The sequence below is a fragment of the Epinephelus fuscoguttatus genome, linkage group LG18, assembly GCF_011397635.1.
Source record: "Epinephelus fuscoguttatus linkage group LG18, E.fuscoguttatus.final_Chr_v1".
Lineage (NCBI taxonomy): Eukaryota > Metazoa > Chordata > Actinopteri > Perciformes > Serranidae > Epinephelus > Epinephelus fuscoguttatus.
In genome coordinates, this window is record NC_064769.1 from 15,586,185 (window position 1) to 15,602,357 (window position 16,173).

The window sequence follows — 16,173 nt, forward strand, 5'->3', positions numbered from 1 at the left end:
TTTCAACATTTAGACATACATTCCTTGCTTATGGTGACATTCATGTAATTTATTTGAAGTCTTAAATAGAGATCCAACAAGAAATGAGGGCTCTATTGGAATCTAGTCCTCATAGGTTGTGACAGAGGAAGTTTGATGTTGCTGATTTTTACATTACATCTACTTGAAGCTACATACATACACTACGGTAGTTCTTTGTGTAAGGATTAAAGGGACAGTCTAACCCAAAATAAAAAAAAAAATACATATTTTTCCTCTTACCTGTAGTGCTATTTACCAGTCTAGATTGTTTGGTGTGAGTTGCTGAGTGTTGGAGATATCAGCCGTAGAGATTTCTGCCTTCTCTCTAATATAATGGAACTAGATGGCACTCAGCTTCCCAGCCAGCATTTGTATGTGGGTACAAAATGGGCTGAAAAAGGGGCCCCATATGAGATTGTCCATTGGTTACATATTGACCCCATGCCTATTGCCCACATGGGTGGGTTTACCCAAGGAGGCTCCACATCGGTTATGCAAGGGTAACCTGGGTAGCAACTGTGATAGACCCAAAATTGGCACCTTATCAAGGGATCACTTGGGTAAATCCACCCATGTGGGCAATTGGCATGTGGTCAATATGGAACCCATGGGCAATCCCATATAGGGCCTATTTTTAGCCTATTTACTGCCCACATTGGCCCCACTTACAAATGTTGGCTGAGTTGTGGTGCTCAAAGCGCCAAAAAAATACCTTTGAAATACTACACAGCTTTGTCTTTTCAGATAAAACGACCTGGTTACTCCAAATAATCCACAGATTTTGCTGTAAGTAGTTAATGTGGGACCTATTTTCTTTCTACCAATCTACTCACGTCAACTGTATCACTGTGCAGAAGGAAGCGTGCATTTATTGCTAGCTCACCTAGCACCACTGAGCTAGCTAATGTTACAGCTCAGCCAAGGAGGACGCCATTAAAGGCTCTCTAAGTCTTCCTAAGCTTGAAAAATTTTTGTCTAATACAGCAAACATCTCCTTACGATCCACTAGCTACATGTCCTCTGAATATGCTGTGAAAAAGTCTGGTCTCTGTAGGCAGCCCAGGCTCCGCAAATGGTAGTAGTTCCTACATGAAACTGCTCACAACAAGGTCTGTGGATTATCTTGAGTAACCAAGTCATGATTTCTGGAAAGAGACATTGCTGTTGAGATTTTTCAGATGTATTTTTTTGCTGCTTTAAGCACCACAAGCTGAGCGCCATCTAGTTCCATTACATTCGAGAGAAGGCAGACATCTCTACGGCCGATATCTCCAACACTCTGCAGCTCACACCAAAACAATCTAGACTGATTAACAGCACTACAGGTAAGAGGAAAAATATGTACTTTTGATTTTAGGGTGAACTGTCCCTTTAAAGCAAACTCTGCAATTTTCAAAAGGTAAGGAACAAAACTAATGGACAGAAAAAAGCCAAAAAAAACTCAACAGTCAGCTGAAAGAGAAGTACCTGCTGTCGTGGGGGGAGACATAGAGAGCAACGCACAGACCAACACAACAGGTTAGACGTGTGGTGGAATCTCAATTTGAGTTGAGAGCCTCAGGCAAAAACTAGACCCCAGACTTCCAATCCCTCCCCCAGCGCTTCCCCCCTGAACTCCCTCCCCACATGTAGCTTTCTGCTTCACATCACTCCTTCAAAACCACTGGCTGCTCCCTTGTCATAGGTGGAACTATGTTGCTATGGTGTTTTGACCAATGGAATGGCATTTCCAGGAACGCAGTCAGTCTCTGTCTCCCTCTCTCATTCACACACACACACACACTCACCGAGTGAAGCAGCCTGTTGAGCAAGAATCCAAATAACCCCCTGGTAACAACAGCAAGGCTCCCTCCTTTGTTTATCCACTGAACACCGGTCAGGAGGTTGCCTACTTTATTCGAGCAAATATGCATCTCAGCGTACTGCCTGCGGCACAGCACCTAAAAGGATAAAAAGACACCACACCCAAACTTCCCACAACTCAAGATGGTATAAACGCAACTGCAGTGAGAAACATAATTACACTAATTAAAGGAAAAATCCACTCTAAAACTCTGACACTGTTCAAAGCTAACCCACCAGCTATTGCTGCAGCACCTCCAGGTCTGCTTTTGCTTGCTTCTCTTATTCCCAGGGATGAACGGCCAACTCAGACAAAGCGTTATAATGTAAAAATATGTTCAGCACACAAACATAATGACTGTACCCTCACCCACTCCAGCACGTGGTCACTACTGTGCATCCAGCCGAAATTACATGTAATTACGGTCATTATGTGTATTACATCTGACTTTTTGTATCATGTCCTGCTGTTGCATCCATCCAAAAAATTCATCTACCTACTTTTTTTTTTTGCACATGCACACTTCTTAAATATTTCAGTACTTCTATAGCTCCTCAATACTGAGCCCACGATGTATTTATATGTGCATGTCAGCATGTCTTTGGAATCGCAGTGATAACTCCCCTTGCATATATTCAAGTGCTAAAATGACTGGAACTTGTACCTGACATATTTAACCCTGGCTCATCTATTCACCCCACTAACAGTGTGAATATTTAATGCTCATTGTTGGCTGGCCCAGCTGGCCCGAGGAAAGCTATCTAGAAAAGTTTCCAGCCCGGCCAAATTTCCATTCACATTGTTACAGCACAGCCAGCGGCTGATTTGACAATAGCCCAGAGTGCTCCAGCTCTGACAGTTCAACATTGCTGCCTATTAGTGTGCTCACTTAGCAGTGGGGAGCACTGACAAATGAAGGTCAGTGGAGATGTGGGGCAGCTAGGGTTGTCCCCTGACTGTGTTCTTACTGTTCTGGTTCAGTGTTTTGACCTCGTAGGCACGCTGCTGTTTGGCCCACACAGGTGAAGCACTTAATACAGCTACATGAGCTGCACCATGCCTCACTTCTTGATGGATTCGACTGTATGCTCAGGCTACAGGTTAGTTCCTCTTCCCTGAAACACAGTTTAGCTTCTCTACTATGACAAGTCGAACTATCTGCTACGGAAAAGGCCTTTTAGGAAACCCAAGAGAACAGTCATGGTCACGGACGTGGCAGCATCGCACTCCAATTACAAAGATAAAAGTGATGTTACCCAGCATCCTGTGGGACCATCTACCCCAAACAAGTCGTGGATGATCAACAATCACAGCTGCAGGTTTCTTCAGGTGTGTTCTGCTGCCTCCTAATAATGACCACATTGATTTACAGACATGCCAGGGGCACCACAGGGTCTTATCTGACCAAACCAGAGATTGCGCCATAGGGTTCGATAGAGGTTAATCAGGACACAGGACTTCATGGTTTACACTGCTTGACCTGGGTATACACTTTCTGTCTCACCTGAGAAGGCTTCTAAGTACCTTGCGCAATTCTTTGTTTACATCCGTCCTTGAATGTATTCTGTCCCACTTGCACTTCCCCTTACCACACCACTTTTTTGACTCTGCAACAATAAGGTCCATGAATCTTTAATAAAACAGACGGCAGCCTTCCCACTAGCAAAGTCATTCTCAAATCAATAGCCCGAGGTGAAAGTGGAACACTGCAGAAAAAGAGACAGCTAGTGTTGTACATTTGAATGGTGCAGGCATGTCTCAATTTATAAGGTTCATTTTTAAGATCCTAAAACAAACACTACACACGTCAGAACATTTCATCTCTGTGAAAAGCAGAGGTGTGAACTCGAGTCACGACTTGGACCCGAGTCAGACTGAATTCATAAATTTGATGACTTGAATTGACTTGCATTTCGACTTTGATGTTAACGCTAATGACTCATGACTTCACTTGGACTTGAGCCTTTTGACTTGAAAATACTGGATACCTTCCCCCAAGCCCAAAGAGTAAAAAGTATGGAATTTAAAAAGTGTGCCACAAATCAGATCATCCTTCTTATTTAAAGAGAACATGCATATAAAAACCCATGTGGATGTGAGGTGAGCTCCCTCCTCTTCAGTCAGCCCTCCCTATGCTGCACAAACACCCAGGTTATAATAATCCAGCTCAATGTTCTCACGTCTGCCATTTTCTGAATCAACCAACAATAACACCATTGGTTCCCAGCAAGTTGACACTTAATTCTCAAAATCCACTTTGTTGAGCTAATCTGACAGCATCCAGTCAGGTTGTAGGAGAGAACCAAGAAGAGTGAATGTTGCGTTACTGAGCACGAGTTGAAAAACACGATAAATTATACAAACTACAGATTGCAGTTGCACAATGTGCGGAATGAAAAGTTACTGACAGGAAACAAAAACTTCCAACAAATGTATTTTACCAAATAAATACAAATTTTAAAATGCATTCATAACTTTTGTGAATTTTATATATTACTACTCTTGTAAAAATGGCATTACATTTGGTATACAGTGCATTATGACTTGTTTAGGACATGAAACTTTTAATTGAGGACTCGGGACTTGATTGCAAAGACTTGAGACTTACGTGTGCCTTGCAAAACAATGACTTAGTCCCATCTCTGGCAAAGTGCTTTAATTTCTAATTGACACTGCTGTTTGATTTGGCACCTGTGCCTTTATCAGCAGTTGTACTTGTTTTTATTATAAAACATTTTTTTCCATGCATAAATGGCAACGAGTAGCATTTTTACATTAAGTAGTCACAGCTCTGCACAAAAGTTGCTGCAACATTCTCGTAGAAACATACTGAGACAGTAGAACCGTCCCAGTGTTTCTTGTAATATGCTGACACCTAGTGGTTGAAGATAACTACTGCATTCAGATTTCAGCTTGTTGGAGCAGACTCTCTCCCAGCTCCTTATAGTACAGCACTCCAAACATAGTTTTTATAGTAAATGTAGTCATTTCAAAACATTCTTGCAAACTTTTTTTAATGTGTTTGTACATTCAAAACATCTGGTTTTGGCAGTTAGTGCCTTAGCGAGGCATTACCTCAAAGAACATTATGTTTTTTGTCAGTATTTATGATAAGAAATATCTGCGATTAGATGTAACGGAACTGCCAAAACAACTTTAAAGGAAATGTTCAAGATGACGTCACTAGTTTTGTATTTATTTATTTGCACCAATTTCCTGATGTTAAATTCAGACAAAACTGAAGTTATTGTTCTTGGCCCCAAACAACTCAGAGACTCTTTATCTGATGACATAGTTTCTCTAGATGGCATTGCTCTGGCCCCTGCCACTACCGTAAGAAACCTCGGAGTAACATTTGATCAAGATTTGTCTTTTAATTCTCATTTAAAGCAAACCTCACGGACTGCATTTTTTCATCTGCGTAATATTGCGAAAATTAGGCCTATCCTGACCCGAAAAGATGCAGAAAAATTGGTCCACGCTTTTGTTACCTCAAGGCTGGATTATTGTAACTCTCTATTATCAGGTAGCTCTAGTAAGTCCTTAAAAACTCTCCAGCTAATTCAGAATGCAGCAGCACGTGTACTAACAGGAACTAAGAAACGCGATCATATCTCTCCTGTTTTAGCTTCTCTGCACTGGCTCCCTGTAAAATCCAGAATTGAATTTAAAATCCTACTGTTAACTTATAAAGCTCTAAATGGTCAAGCTCCATCATATCTTAGAGAGCTCATAGTGCCTTATTATCCCACCAGAACACTGCGCTCTGAGAACGCAGGGTTACTCGTGGTCCCTAAAGTCTCCAAAAGTAGATCAGGAGCCAGAGCCTTTAGCTATCAGGCTCCTCTCCTGTGGAATCATCTTCCTGTTACGGTCCGGGAGGCAGACACCGTCTCCACATTTAAGACTAGACTTAAGACTTTCCTCTTTGATAAAGCTTATAGTTAGGGCTGGCTCAGGCTTGTCCTGTACCAGCCCTTAGTTAGGCTGACTTAGGCCTAGTCTGCCGGAGGACCCCTCTATAATACACCGGGCCCCTTCTCTCCTTCTCTCTCTCTCTCTCTCTCTCTCTCTCGTATCCTATTACTGCATCTAGCTAACCCGGCCATTCTGGATGTCACTAACTCGGCTTCTTCTCCGGAGCCTTTGTGCTCCACTGTCTCTCAGATTAACTCATATCACAGCGGTGCCTGGACAGCGTGACGTGTGTGGTTGTGCTGCTGCCGTGGTCCCGCCAGATGCCTCCTGCTGCTGCTGCCATCATTAGTCATTAGTCATACTTCTTCTGTTATTATACACATATGACTATTGTCACACATGTATACTGCCAGGTATTAATACATACTTTCAACATATTGTACCGCAGTAACCAGAACTATAACTATAATATTATTACTTCCATTAATGTTGTTGTAAGATACTGTCATTACCTGCATATCTCTCTCTCGCTCTCTCTCTCTCCCTCTCTTTCTCTCTCTCTCTCTCCCTGTGTCATATGGATTACTGTTAATTTATCATGTTGATCTGTTCTGTACGACATCTATTGCACGTCTGTCCGTCCTGGAAGAGGGATCCCTCCTCAGTTGCTCTTCCTGAGGTTTCTACCGTTTTTTTTTTTCCCCCGTTAAAGGGTTTTTTTTGGGGAGTTTTTCCTTATCCGCTGTGAGGGTCTTAAGGACAGAGGGATGTCGTATGCTGTAAAGCCCTGTGAGGCAAATTGTGATTTGTGATATTGGGCTTTATAAATAAAATTGATTGATTGAATTGATTGATTTAAATCTTGTGGTCCAGTGGCTACAATTACACACCCAGAAATGTCAAGAACTGCCAAACTTTATTTTTTAGATTAAAACAAAGCACAGCATTAAAACATTTCAACACTGTAATGACATCCACGCACTGTCTCAAGTGTGTGAAAAAGATGCAATCAAGCACTTTTGGCTTTAGGTCATGCTCAGAATTAACGTGTCGAACTAGTTTGTTTGGCCATGAAAAATAATTCACCCTTTTTTTAACCAATTTACATTACTATCAAAAAGTTGAATTCATCATGCCAAAGCCGAAGCAGACGTAGGTGAAAGGAAGATTCACAGAACTTCGAGTTTGTGACGTTGAAAAAACACGTTCCATCATTCATTTGATTATGTGGTCAAGAAAACTGTTTTCATTATGCAGCCTGTAATGCAGTGAAGCACCTGGTCCCCAGGCAGGACACAGGTGAGATCAGCCCAGGTAGAGAGGGGGAGGTACGGGGGAGAGAGGGGGAGAGTTTGAGGGTTCTTGGAAGTGGGGTGGGGGAAGGGTTCAGAAACAAGGAAAGAAGGGAGCGGGGGGCTGATTTCGAGGCTTTGTGTTCATTTCTTCTTGGTCTTTGGCTCCAGGGGCTGGCCAATATCCTTCCCACGCAGTTTCAGCCCTGTTCATCACAGAAGATGAACATATGCGTCATACAACTGACAATAAAGACGTAGTGACTAGGATCATTAGATTTTAGCTAATATTCTTACCAATTGCTCTCTCAATCTTGCCCATGACCTGGTTGTTGGGAATTGCTCTCCCGCACTCGTAGTCTGCAATGACTTGAGGCTTCTCATTAATTTTCTGAGGAAAAGATTCACCATAAATAATTTACTGTTTTGTTTAACCACAAGTCAGAAAAACTTACCAAGCATGCAAAAAGCACTTCCTGTAACTTGGAATCAATTTATCCCAGCGCTGCAGTTTTCACATTATTGCAGAAAACTGACATGTTTTAAATGTCTGCAGCTTCTGTGACTGAACTGCTCCAAGTAATCAAGAGAAAATGGTCATGTAGACATATTTTCATTAACTATGTGATAAGAAATGATGGTTAGGTTTGCACAGGATATGGCTTTGCTAGCTGGACGAAAAATACAAATGTCTCTCTAGTAAAATCTTTACGAGTATTGTGCATCTCCCATTTACTACTCTATGTTGTTTGTGTGCAGTTATTTTTACACAAGACTGAAAGCAGTAGGGAGGATTTGAAGGGGGGCAAAACAGGATGCGCTCTCCCTTGAGATGACCAAACTGCATACCCCTTGTTAACCCGATATCCCTCTCCATCTCCAGACCTAGACATCGTCCGATCCACACCCAATAAATTATTGAAAATTACTCAATTTTGAGCATTTTTGATTCAACCTGTGCAGCATTTGCAGACCAGTTTTATGTGTTTAATCATCTTACATTTTTTTACTCGGCCAATCAACTCTGCATTTCCCTGCACGTCAAATGCTTCTGGCCTCTCTTTTGTCTATTCCTAACGGACACCTCATAGGGTAAATCCCTTACGCGTTTCTTTGGAGAGAAAAGTAGACAGCGGAGACAGAGCTTTTAATTACGAATGGACTAGTTCTTACATGTTCATTCTTCCCACAGGAAGTTCAAAACCACTTAGTTATTTGTCATCATATGTTCCAAGACCGTGGCCATTATAAAAGGCAGCAGTGTGAAGTGCCACTACGAGACAGAGCTCCTTCTGAGCAAACATACTTGCTCAAATCTAAACAGAAAGCAGAGACAATAAAATATTTATATGGCCCTGAATCACTGACCAATAACGCAAGGTGAACACTGGATGGAGGGGAAAGGAGGGGGACGATGACGCATATGTTCTTCTGTTAAAAATTAACAAACGACCTGCTGACTTAAAAGTATCAATCAACTGCCATGCACAAAGATTTTTCAAGTCAACATGCTAACTAAGATACTGTGTTCAATAAGAGGCAGTCTAACACAGATCTTACAGCCAGTCTTTTTGCCAAGAAATGCATCGGGCCGTCTACTTCCTACCTCTGGACGGTATAATGCCAATTATATCTGCTCCACATTACATGACTAAGCGTGTCACTGTTACTTGGTTAGCTACATCTCCATTTTCTGCCTTTCCCTCAGGGTGAACAATGATTTACAAATCCAGAAGAAAGGCATCTCTACTAGGGATGTGCCATATCCTATCGTTCATGATCATACTCGCAATATTTGGACTTGTTGACATATTGACGTCATACTGTTACGCATGGCACAACAAGCAGTCGTGTGGAATAAACTAAAGACAAACTAAAGAAACGAGGAATCATTTTTGTTTAGTTTTTACTGAACATTTGAGGGCAAACGGTTAGGATGACATGTAAAGCTATATCAGTTATTTTGCTGCAATTTTATGTTCTTAAATTGATAATAAGCACTAATTTATGATACCATCAAGAATAGAATTATCGCAAAACTACACTGAAGTATCGTGATATTATTTTAGGGCCATATAGCCCACCCCTTATCTCTACCATCAGCAGCAGCACTACAAACTGTCACGTCTTACGTATCAATATAAGAGAAGTGTGTAGACTCACAGTGGCCAGGTCTTTCTGGGTGAGACCTTTCTCCTGTCTGCCTTGCTGAATAACCTTGCCCACCTCCAGAGAAACCCTGTCATGGTGTAGCTCCTCTGTCTCCCGGTCCAGCTTGGATGTGTTCTTAGTCACAACATGCTGTTTGTTTTGTCCTGCAGACCCTGTGTGAGGAGCAGTGGAAAATAATGTTAGGGCATCATACAGGGTGGTAGACGTGAAATAAAAAGCATAATCAGCACACAAGCTATTTAATATACTCAGTGCATGCAGAATTACAACTCTGACATTACAAATTTGTACAAGAAAGCATATGTTTACATTTCTTTGATGTCTCAACATCCTCCCCACGTCTCATAGCAGCTGTGATAGCCTAAAGAAAGACAGACAGGTACAGTAAAGTCATTAATTTGAAAACATAAAAACATCCAGACTCACTGACAGCAGACTGCATTATGACCAGGATCATGTTATTCTGTATACAGCTATTGGCTCAGTGTTACGAGCCATGTAGTTAATAATTAATGAAGCTGGTTGAGCAAGTGTAACAGTTATGATACACACAAGACAACCTGATCAATCCTGCCAAAACACACCCACACCTACTTCAAAACTGGCTTGGCTGTGGTTAGCTAATCTTTCTGCTTACATTGCTTTCCGTTAAAAACAAATACTATATTTATATTAAAACTGCTTGTAACAGTGGGTGTATGCTGGACTTACCTAATGTTACATCATGATCTTCCGTGTTTAACTAGACTCCATGTTTTACTTACAATCATGACACTTACATTAAGGTTAGGCATGTTTACGTGTTAAAAGCATGTAAGTTATACTTGTTAATGTAATGGTGTTGGTTGTATGTAACTTTAGCTAGCTAGCGTTGTAGCTAAGTAACGTATCCTTTTTAGGTTAGCTGGCCAATGCTAGCTAGCTACTTGCTATTTTGGTCACAGTCAAATATTTACCTAACAGTATCAAGCTCGGACTTTGGTAACCGTTATAAACGTTTGCTGGAAAAACCAAACGGCCATGTTCACTGTTGTTGTTAGCTTAAACTAACGTTACACCACGAAGCGTGTTAGCTAACTGTTAGTCGATTTAACCCGAAATTAACCACGTGTATCACGTTTTACAGCCCAACAGCGGTTTGTTTGGGTGTTCATGAACGTGTAACCTGAAAAAGGCTATGTCTGACACAGTTTAGAGTACGCTTGGTAGCAAGTGAGAGAAACAGTGAAAAGTGAGGTGTCCATGCTAACCTGCTTGGATTTGGCCTGAGCGGCGGTCGGCCCCTTCTTCCTCAACACAGTCACGGTGTCCCAGTCACTCTCTGCCATGTTTTCAGAGGTTCACTCGATACCCGTAATATTTTATATATAGTTACAAAAATAAGTAGTGCTCGGTGTGTTCAAAACGAGCCTTTTAAAGAGGGGTAGTGTCACTTAAGCGAGCCAGACGCTCCTTCCAGAATTATCACTCACGCGTTCTGCCAAAGCTTTATTTACAACGCTGTGATGAACAGTGACATCATAAAGGCCTGTCAGCAGCGCCCTCTGCTGGTGGAGCGCGCTGACCTACATCCGCATCAACAGGTCTGAACAGTACAATATCCCTGATTGCACGTTTAGAAACACAGATTACATCAGGCAGGAAAACACTGCCTATTATCCCGCTGTTACACAATATCAGATTGTTGTAGCTGTTGGCTGTTTTGGGGAACAGAGTGCACACATTTCCAAAGTCCAAGCTTGAATAAATGTCATGAGTGTTATCAGGGAGGTAGCACCAAATTCCAGACCCTATGCATAAGCAGTCTCTGTGGGCCCCCTGCCCTTCCTCTCTTGATCCATGTCTCTCTCAGGCACCTTTTGATTGTTTTATCCTTCTTTTACAAATACCCCTTTTCCACCAAAATTAGCCTACATATGTAGGTTTTTCTAAATACGGGAAAACCCATTAAAACAGTGGTTCCCAACTGGTGGGTCGCGATCCAAAAGTGGGTCACATTGTTCTGAATGGACCGCAAGGAACTCACAAACATATCAAGTCTGAAAAAAAAGCACACTTTATTTTTAAGTACAGTGAATTTCTTTGATTTAAGATAAACAGATAAAAAAGACAGATAAGATGGATGTACAGACAGGATAGGATTGGCCATGATTTTATTAAAAATCTAGCATGTTCAACAACACAACAATACAGGGCATAAAAATGTTAACTTTTACAGTACATGAAAAATTTAGCATCGTCATGAGTGAAAATGTACCGATAAAAATGTGCAAACAGTTTGGTTTTTCATAATCAGTTTGGTGGAAGTGAGCTGTACATTACTTTGAACTAACTACAACCTGAGTCAATTTCTAGGCCACAGGTCACCAGTTACAAGACATTTCAGAGGCAGCGTCACTGTTTCGTCGTGTGCGGATGGGGGACCAGCCAAACTCCGACTGGGCGTCCTCAGCTGGGTGGAGACGTCCAAAGCGGTAGCCATGTTTGGAACTCTGTTTTCCCGCCCATGCACGAGGCTTGGGATTCATCTGGAGATACATGAAGCAGAAGTTCGTGGAGAGCACTGTAAACTGTCTGATGTGTTCCCAAGTAAAAATGAGAATTAAGGATTTTTTTTTTTACTTTGAAAACCTATGATAATCCAAACAAAGCAGCTACATCAACTCAGTGCAACATCTGAATGCTGCTGGACAGCTCTAATTACTTTCTCACATAGATAAAAATTCAGCAATCAACTACACAAGGTAAATCATTTCTGTACTATGCACATGATCCCATCAGAAACTCCATCAGTTTCTCACCTGAACAAAAACACTTGTGTTCATGTGAAGAGTCTCTACTTGCTCTGACAAGTGATTCAACCAGTCCAGATGGTCAGCGATAGACTGGGAAAGATCACCGTTGCTCTGTGTTAGAAGAAAATGATGTCAAAACAGAAGGTAAAATGAGTTTTAATCAAACCATTTTTGTTAAAGAGGGGAATTTATTGCATGCTGAATGTACCCCAGACAAGTTCTCCTTCAGTTCAACAGCAGCCAGGCGAACATGCTCCAGTTTGTCAATCTGCTCTTTCAGCCGGTCATCAAGCTCCTGCATCATCATCAGGCCTTCATCGGGCCTGACGCCGCCCTTGGTCGCCATCCTGCGTCACAGACACACACCTGTTATTCAAAGAAAACTGAAACATGCTGGCTTTTGACATAATGCTTATTAGAATGTGAAGTAAAATAATTAATGTCTCCCTGAACAAATTCTCAATACTCTACCCCTTCATTGTCTAAACAGGCTTTTATTGTGAAACATTTGCAGGAACTTGTTGTGGAGGATTCAGTGACTTGCATAGTCTGTATGCTGTACTTCAAATGTAGCTCCTGCCTTCTGGTGGCACTTTCTACGTTACTACAATAACATTTTGGCCGGGATATGAACAGACACAGTGACTGAAATAATATTAATAACCATAAAAACAGGACAAGAATAATCAGATAACATCATGCACGTCGTGAAAGGCAATCAGGCATAATTGATTGTGGACCAGTGTGTAGTCCATCATATCTGTCAGCCAAGTCACAGCAAGATTTTATGACTCCATCACCTTATCTGACATGGTGACTGACAGAACAGACAAAAATGTTGTGTAGTCGGAACCCTGGCATAACATGTACCGAAGAGGCAGAGACTTAAAATTACTTCAGAGGGACACAAAATTACTACAAAAGGTGGAAAGCACAAAAATACCCCAGAGACACAGAATTACAGCAAAAAGGGACAAAAAAGGAGACCAAAAATGAGTACAAAGAGGCACAAAATGACCAAAAACAGACAAAATAACCTCAAAGCAATACAAAACGACTTCACAAAGACACAAAAAAAACCAAAGAAAGACACAAAACAACCAAGAAGAGACACGAAATTGCCTCTAAGACACAAAATGACCAAAAAAAAGAAAAGAAAAGAAAAACAACAACAACAAAAGAGGTAAAACCACAAAGTCTGGCTGTATCCGAAACCGCATACTATACTAGAAGTACGTACTGATATTGCCAAAATGTAGTATATAGTATGCAGTATGCAAAAAAAGCAAAATCTGCAGTATGCAAAAAATACCCAGATGTCATACTGATTTGGAAAAATTCCACAGTATGTATCAGACCAGTCTACCTTGCCTACGGTTTCCCACAATGCAATGTGCCCTTGACCGGGACCAGTCAATTGTCGTAATGGCGGACAAGAGTGATCAAGCTGGTGTCATACCGCGGAGATGTTATTATTTTATTAAGCGTCATCCCGTACTGTACTGTGCGCGTGATATTATTTTATTAAGCGTCATGCCAAATCTTTGATACCTACCTGACTTAACATACGTAGAGATGCACTAAATCATGTTGTCTGTAATGTAGCTATAATAAAAACCCAAGCTTGTGTAGCTTAATAAGATAAAACGAAATTCAATATAGACTGATCTGTTCATTTTAATACATTTATATTTATTGAAATTGTGATGTCTGTACATAAGAGCCCCAGAGGTAGCGCTGCTGTTCTGTCCAGTAAAAACATGAAGCTTCACTTTATATTCAGACAAACTAATGTGGCAGCTACAATTGTTAGATTTCATCTATGAAACCAACATTTATCTTCCAAAAGGATTTAAATCAGCCAGCGGTGAATCTCCAAAGAGCAGCAGCTCAGTTCATCGGATTGCTTTCTCCCCGGGATGACGACGGAGGTTGACCGGCGATCATCTCGGTATTCCGGCTGTGAGCTGCTTGCTGCTCCCGGCCGGCGGCTCCCACAGCGGCTCTTCTCATCCCCGAATACGTCGGAGCAAATTTCCAAACAGGCGTTATTTGGATAAACTGACCACATGTTGGGGATCTAAACGGTTACTTTTACGCCTGAAAAAATATTAAAACTTAATAAAGTGACATTAACAGCGCTACAGCAGAAATTAAAACAGCTTTTAGCCTGCTTTGAATTCTCCACTTTTGCTGTTGGCTGGTGCGACATGCATTCTGGGATACTTGGCTGTATACTGCATACTGCGAACGGTCTGCTGGAATGGCATACTGCATACACATTTTGTATGCAGTATGCAGTACATACTGATGTAGTATGTAGTACGTTAGTATGCGGTTTCGGATATAGCTTCTGTGTCTTGTAGGAGAGGTGGGGGGGCCTTTAACATGTCTGTGCCCAGGGACCTATTGGCTCTTAATCCACCCCTGGTGGGGACATTTTCGACATGATATCCTTTGAGCACAACATAGTGTTGAAGTACTTCCAAAGCATAAAGCATTTCCTCACTGACTTTACAACCAGCAGAGGGAGACACAGATTGGATTTAGCATATATTATCTTTGGAACAATTTTTTGTACAGAGGACCCCTCTGCTGCAGTGAGCAACCCTGCTGCTGTCTGTTCACACACATTTTACAACTGTCACCATTAAAACAGACACCAGGGCCTGAGCCACCTCACTGATCATGAGAAATACAACCAGCAACTCAATTTTACTTGCTTACTTACTTTAAATGCCATCCATCTAACGGTACAAGGCCGAAACTATAGATTCTTGGAGTACTAACTAAAACATTTTTGGGATGTGTTCTCATATTGTGCAGAGATTTTAGCCAGCAAACAGAGGCCCCTGCAGCTGCACACCATGAGCGTCCCCATGAGCACACCGTCAGTGAAAACTAAAGAAAAAAGCGCCCCAGCTACTTTTAGAAAAGTCTAACCGCACATCCAACACACCACAGGACAACATGTCTGTCCCCAGACTACCACAGCTGGAGCAACAACAAGTTAAAAACAGAGAAGAAGTTACCGTACCTTATTTATCTGACGTAGATATAAGCAGCCAAAATGCTCGGTTGTAAAAACGCCACAAAATCCTGCGGTGAAGTTCGAGACTTCCTCAGTTTGCAGGCACAAAGGGAAAACTTTCCTCTTCCAGACCAGACAAGCCTCTTTGTCCTGCAGAAATGTCAGGAATTTGACACCTCTGACGTCACGAAGCCTGCTTTTTATAGGTGCGGTATTATTTTGGTATTACGGTAATTTGTTATTAGTGAAACAGGAAGTAACTCCACCTTTTATCTTTTCTTTTTTCCTTTCTATTTAATAGCGTTTTGGTTTTTTTTACCTGTTGTTTATATTTATCATTATTACTGTAATTATTTATTTATTTTAATATATTTGTATATTCTAGATTGGGATGCCTTGGAATTAGGTGGGATGGGATGGGAATTGTGTATATGCTCTCTTAGAAAAAAGAAATATATTTATTGCTTTACATATATCTGTCATCTCTACCTTGCTTTCAATGAAAAAGTAAAAGAAAATAAATAAATAGTGAGCAAAAGCAGATAATTATCTAGCAATTTAAAGGTAATAAGAAACAACCTTTATTGTAATTTCACTCAATATTCCAGTGGATTTAAAAATCAGTTCAGAAGTGTCATTAATTCTTAAACTTGACAAAAAGTGTTGCTGAAATTTATCAGTTGTTTCTGTGTCTGGAAAAGTGCATTCCCTGTTACAGCATTACAGGACAGCAAAGAAGTCGTCAAGCTGTCATAATTTTCTCTCATATCCATTTAATCTTCCTGGGATCCCCTAGATTAGTTTTGGGACTCCTTAGATAGGGAACCACTGGTGTAGAAGCAGGGTGTTACTCTGATAAAATGACTACTGTTCTAAAGGGAGAGCTCACTGGACGAGGATGGACAGTCAAGCCAGAAAAAAAGGCCCTTTAAACTTTTTTAATTTGGTGCCTTAAATAAATGTTATTTTATTTAAATCTGTTTTGCAAACTGGCACAAATAGTGTGAAAATGAAACACTCACACTGTGCTCAGGTGCCTGGAGCAAAAGCTGGCCTTCAGGTTTAACACTTTTAGCATGACAGGCTAAAAAAAAAAAAAAA

At 41.1% G+C, this 16,173-nt stretch overlaps 1 protein-coding gene across 1 annotated transcript; it reads right to left on the reverse strand.

Moving 5' to 3' along the window:
- Positions 1-6,679: 6,679 nt before the first annotated feature.
- On the reverse strand, positions 6,680-10,743 carry edf1 (endothelial differentiation-related factor 1). Its single transcript, XM_049604514.1, has 5 exons — positions 10,497-10,743; positions 9,556-9,607; positions 9,238-9,398; positions 7,372-7,465; positions 6,680-7,280 (listed from the first exon to the last, which is right to left on the reverse strand). Exons 1-5 carry the CDS (start codon positions 10,572-10,574, stop codon positions 7,219-7,221), a joined length of 447 nt encoding a protein of 148 aa, XP_049460471.1. The 5' UTR covers positions 10,575-10,743; the 3' UTR covers positions 6,680-7,218.
- Positions 10,744-16,173: the final 5,430 nt, after the last annotated feature.

What these genes read in the sequence shown, in the direction of transcription:
- edf1 (XM_049604514.1), bottom strand. Translation starts at nt 10,574, where the DNA reads ATGGCAGAGAGTGACTGGGACACCGTGACTGTGTTGAGGAAGAAGGGG. An exon ending in CTCAGGCCAAATCCAAGCAG is followed by an intron (nt 9,608 to 10,496) that starts GTTAGCATGGAC and finishes GTCTTTCTTTAG; the next exon opens with GCTATCACAGCTGCTATGAG. An exon ending in TGTTGAGACATCAAAGAAAT is followed by an intron (nt 9,399 to 9,555) that starts GTAAACATATGC and finishes CTCCTCACACAG; the next exon opens with GGTCTGCAGGACAAAACAAA.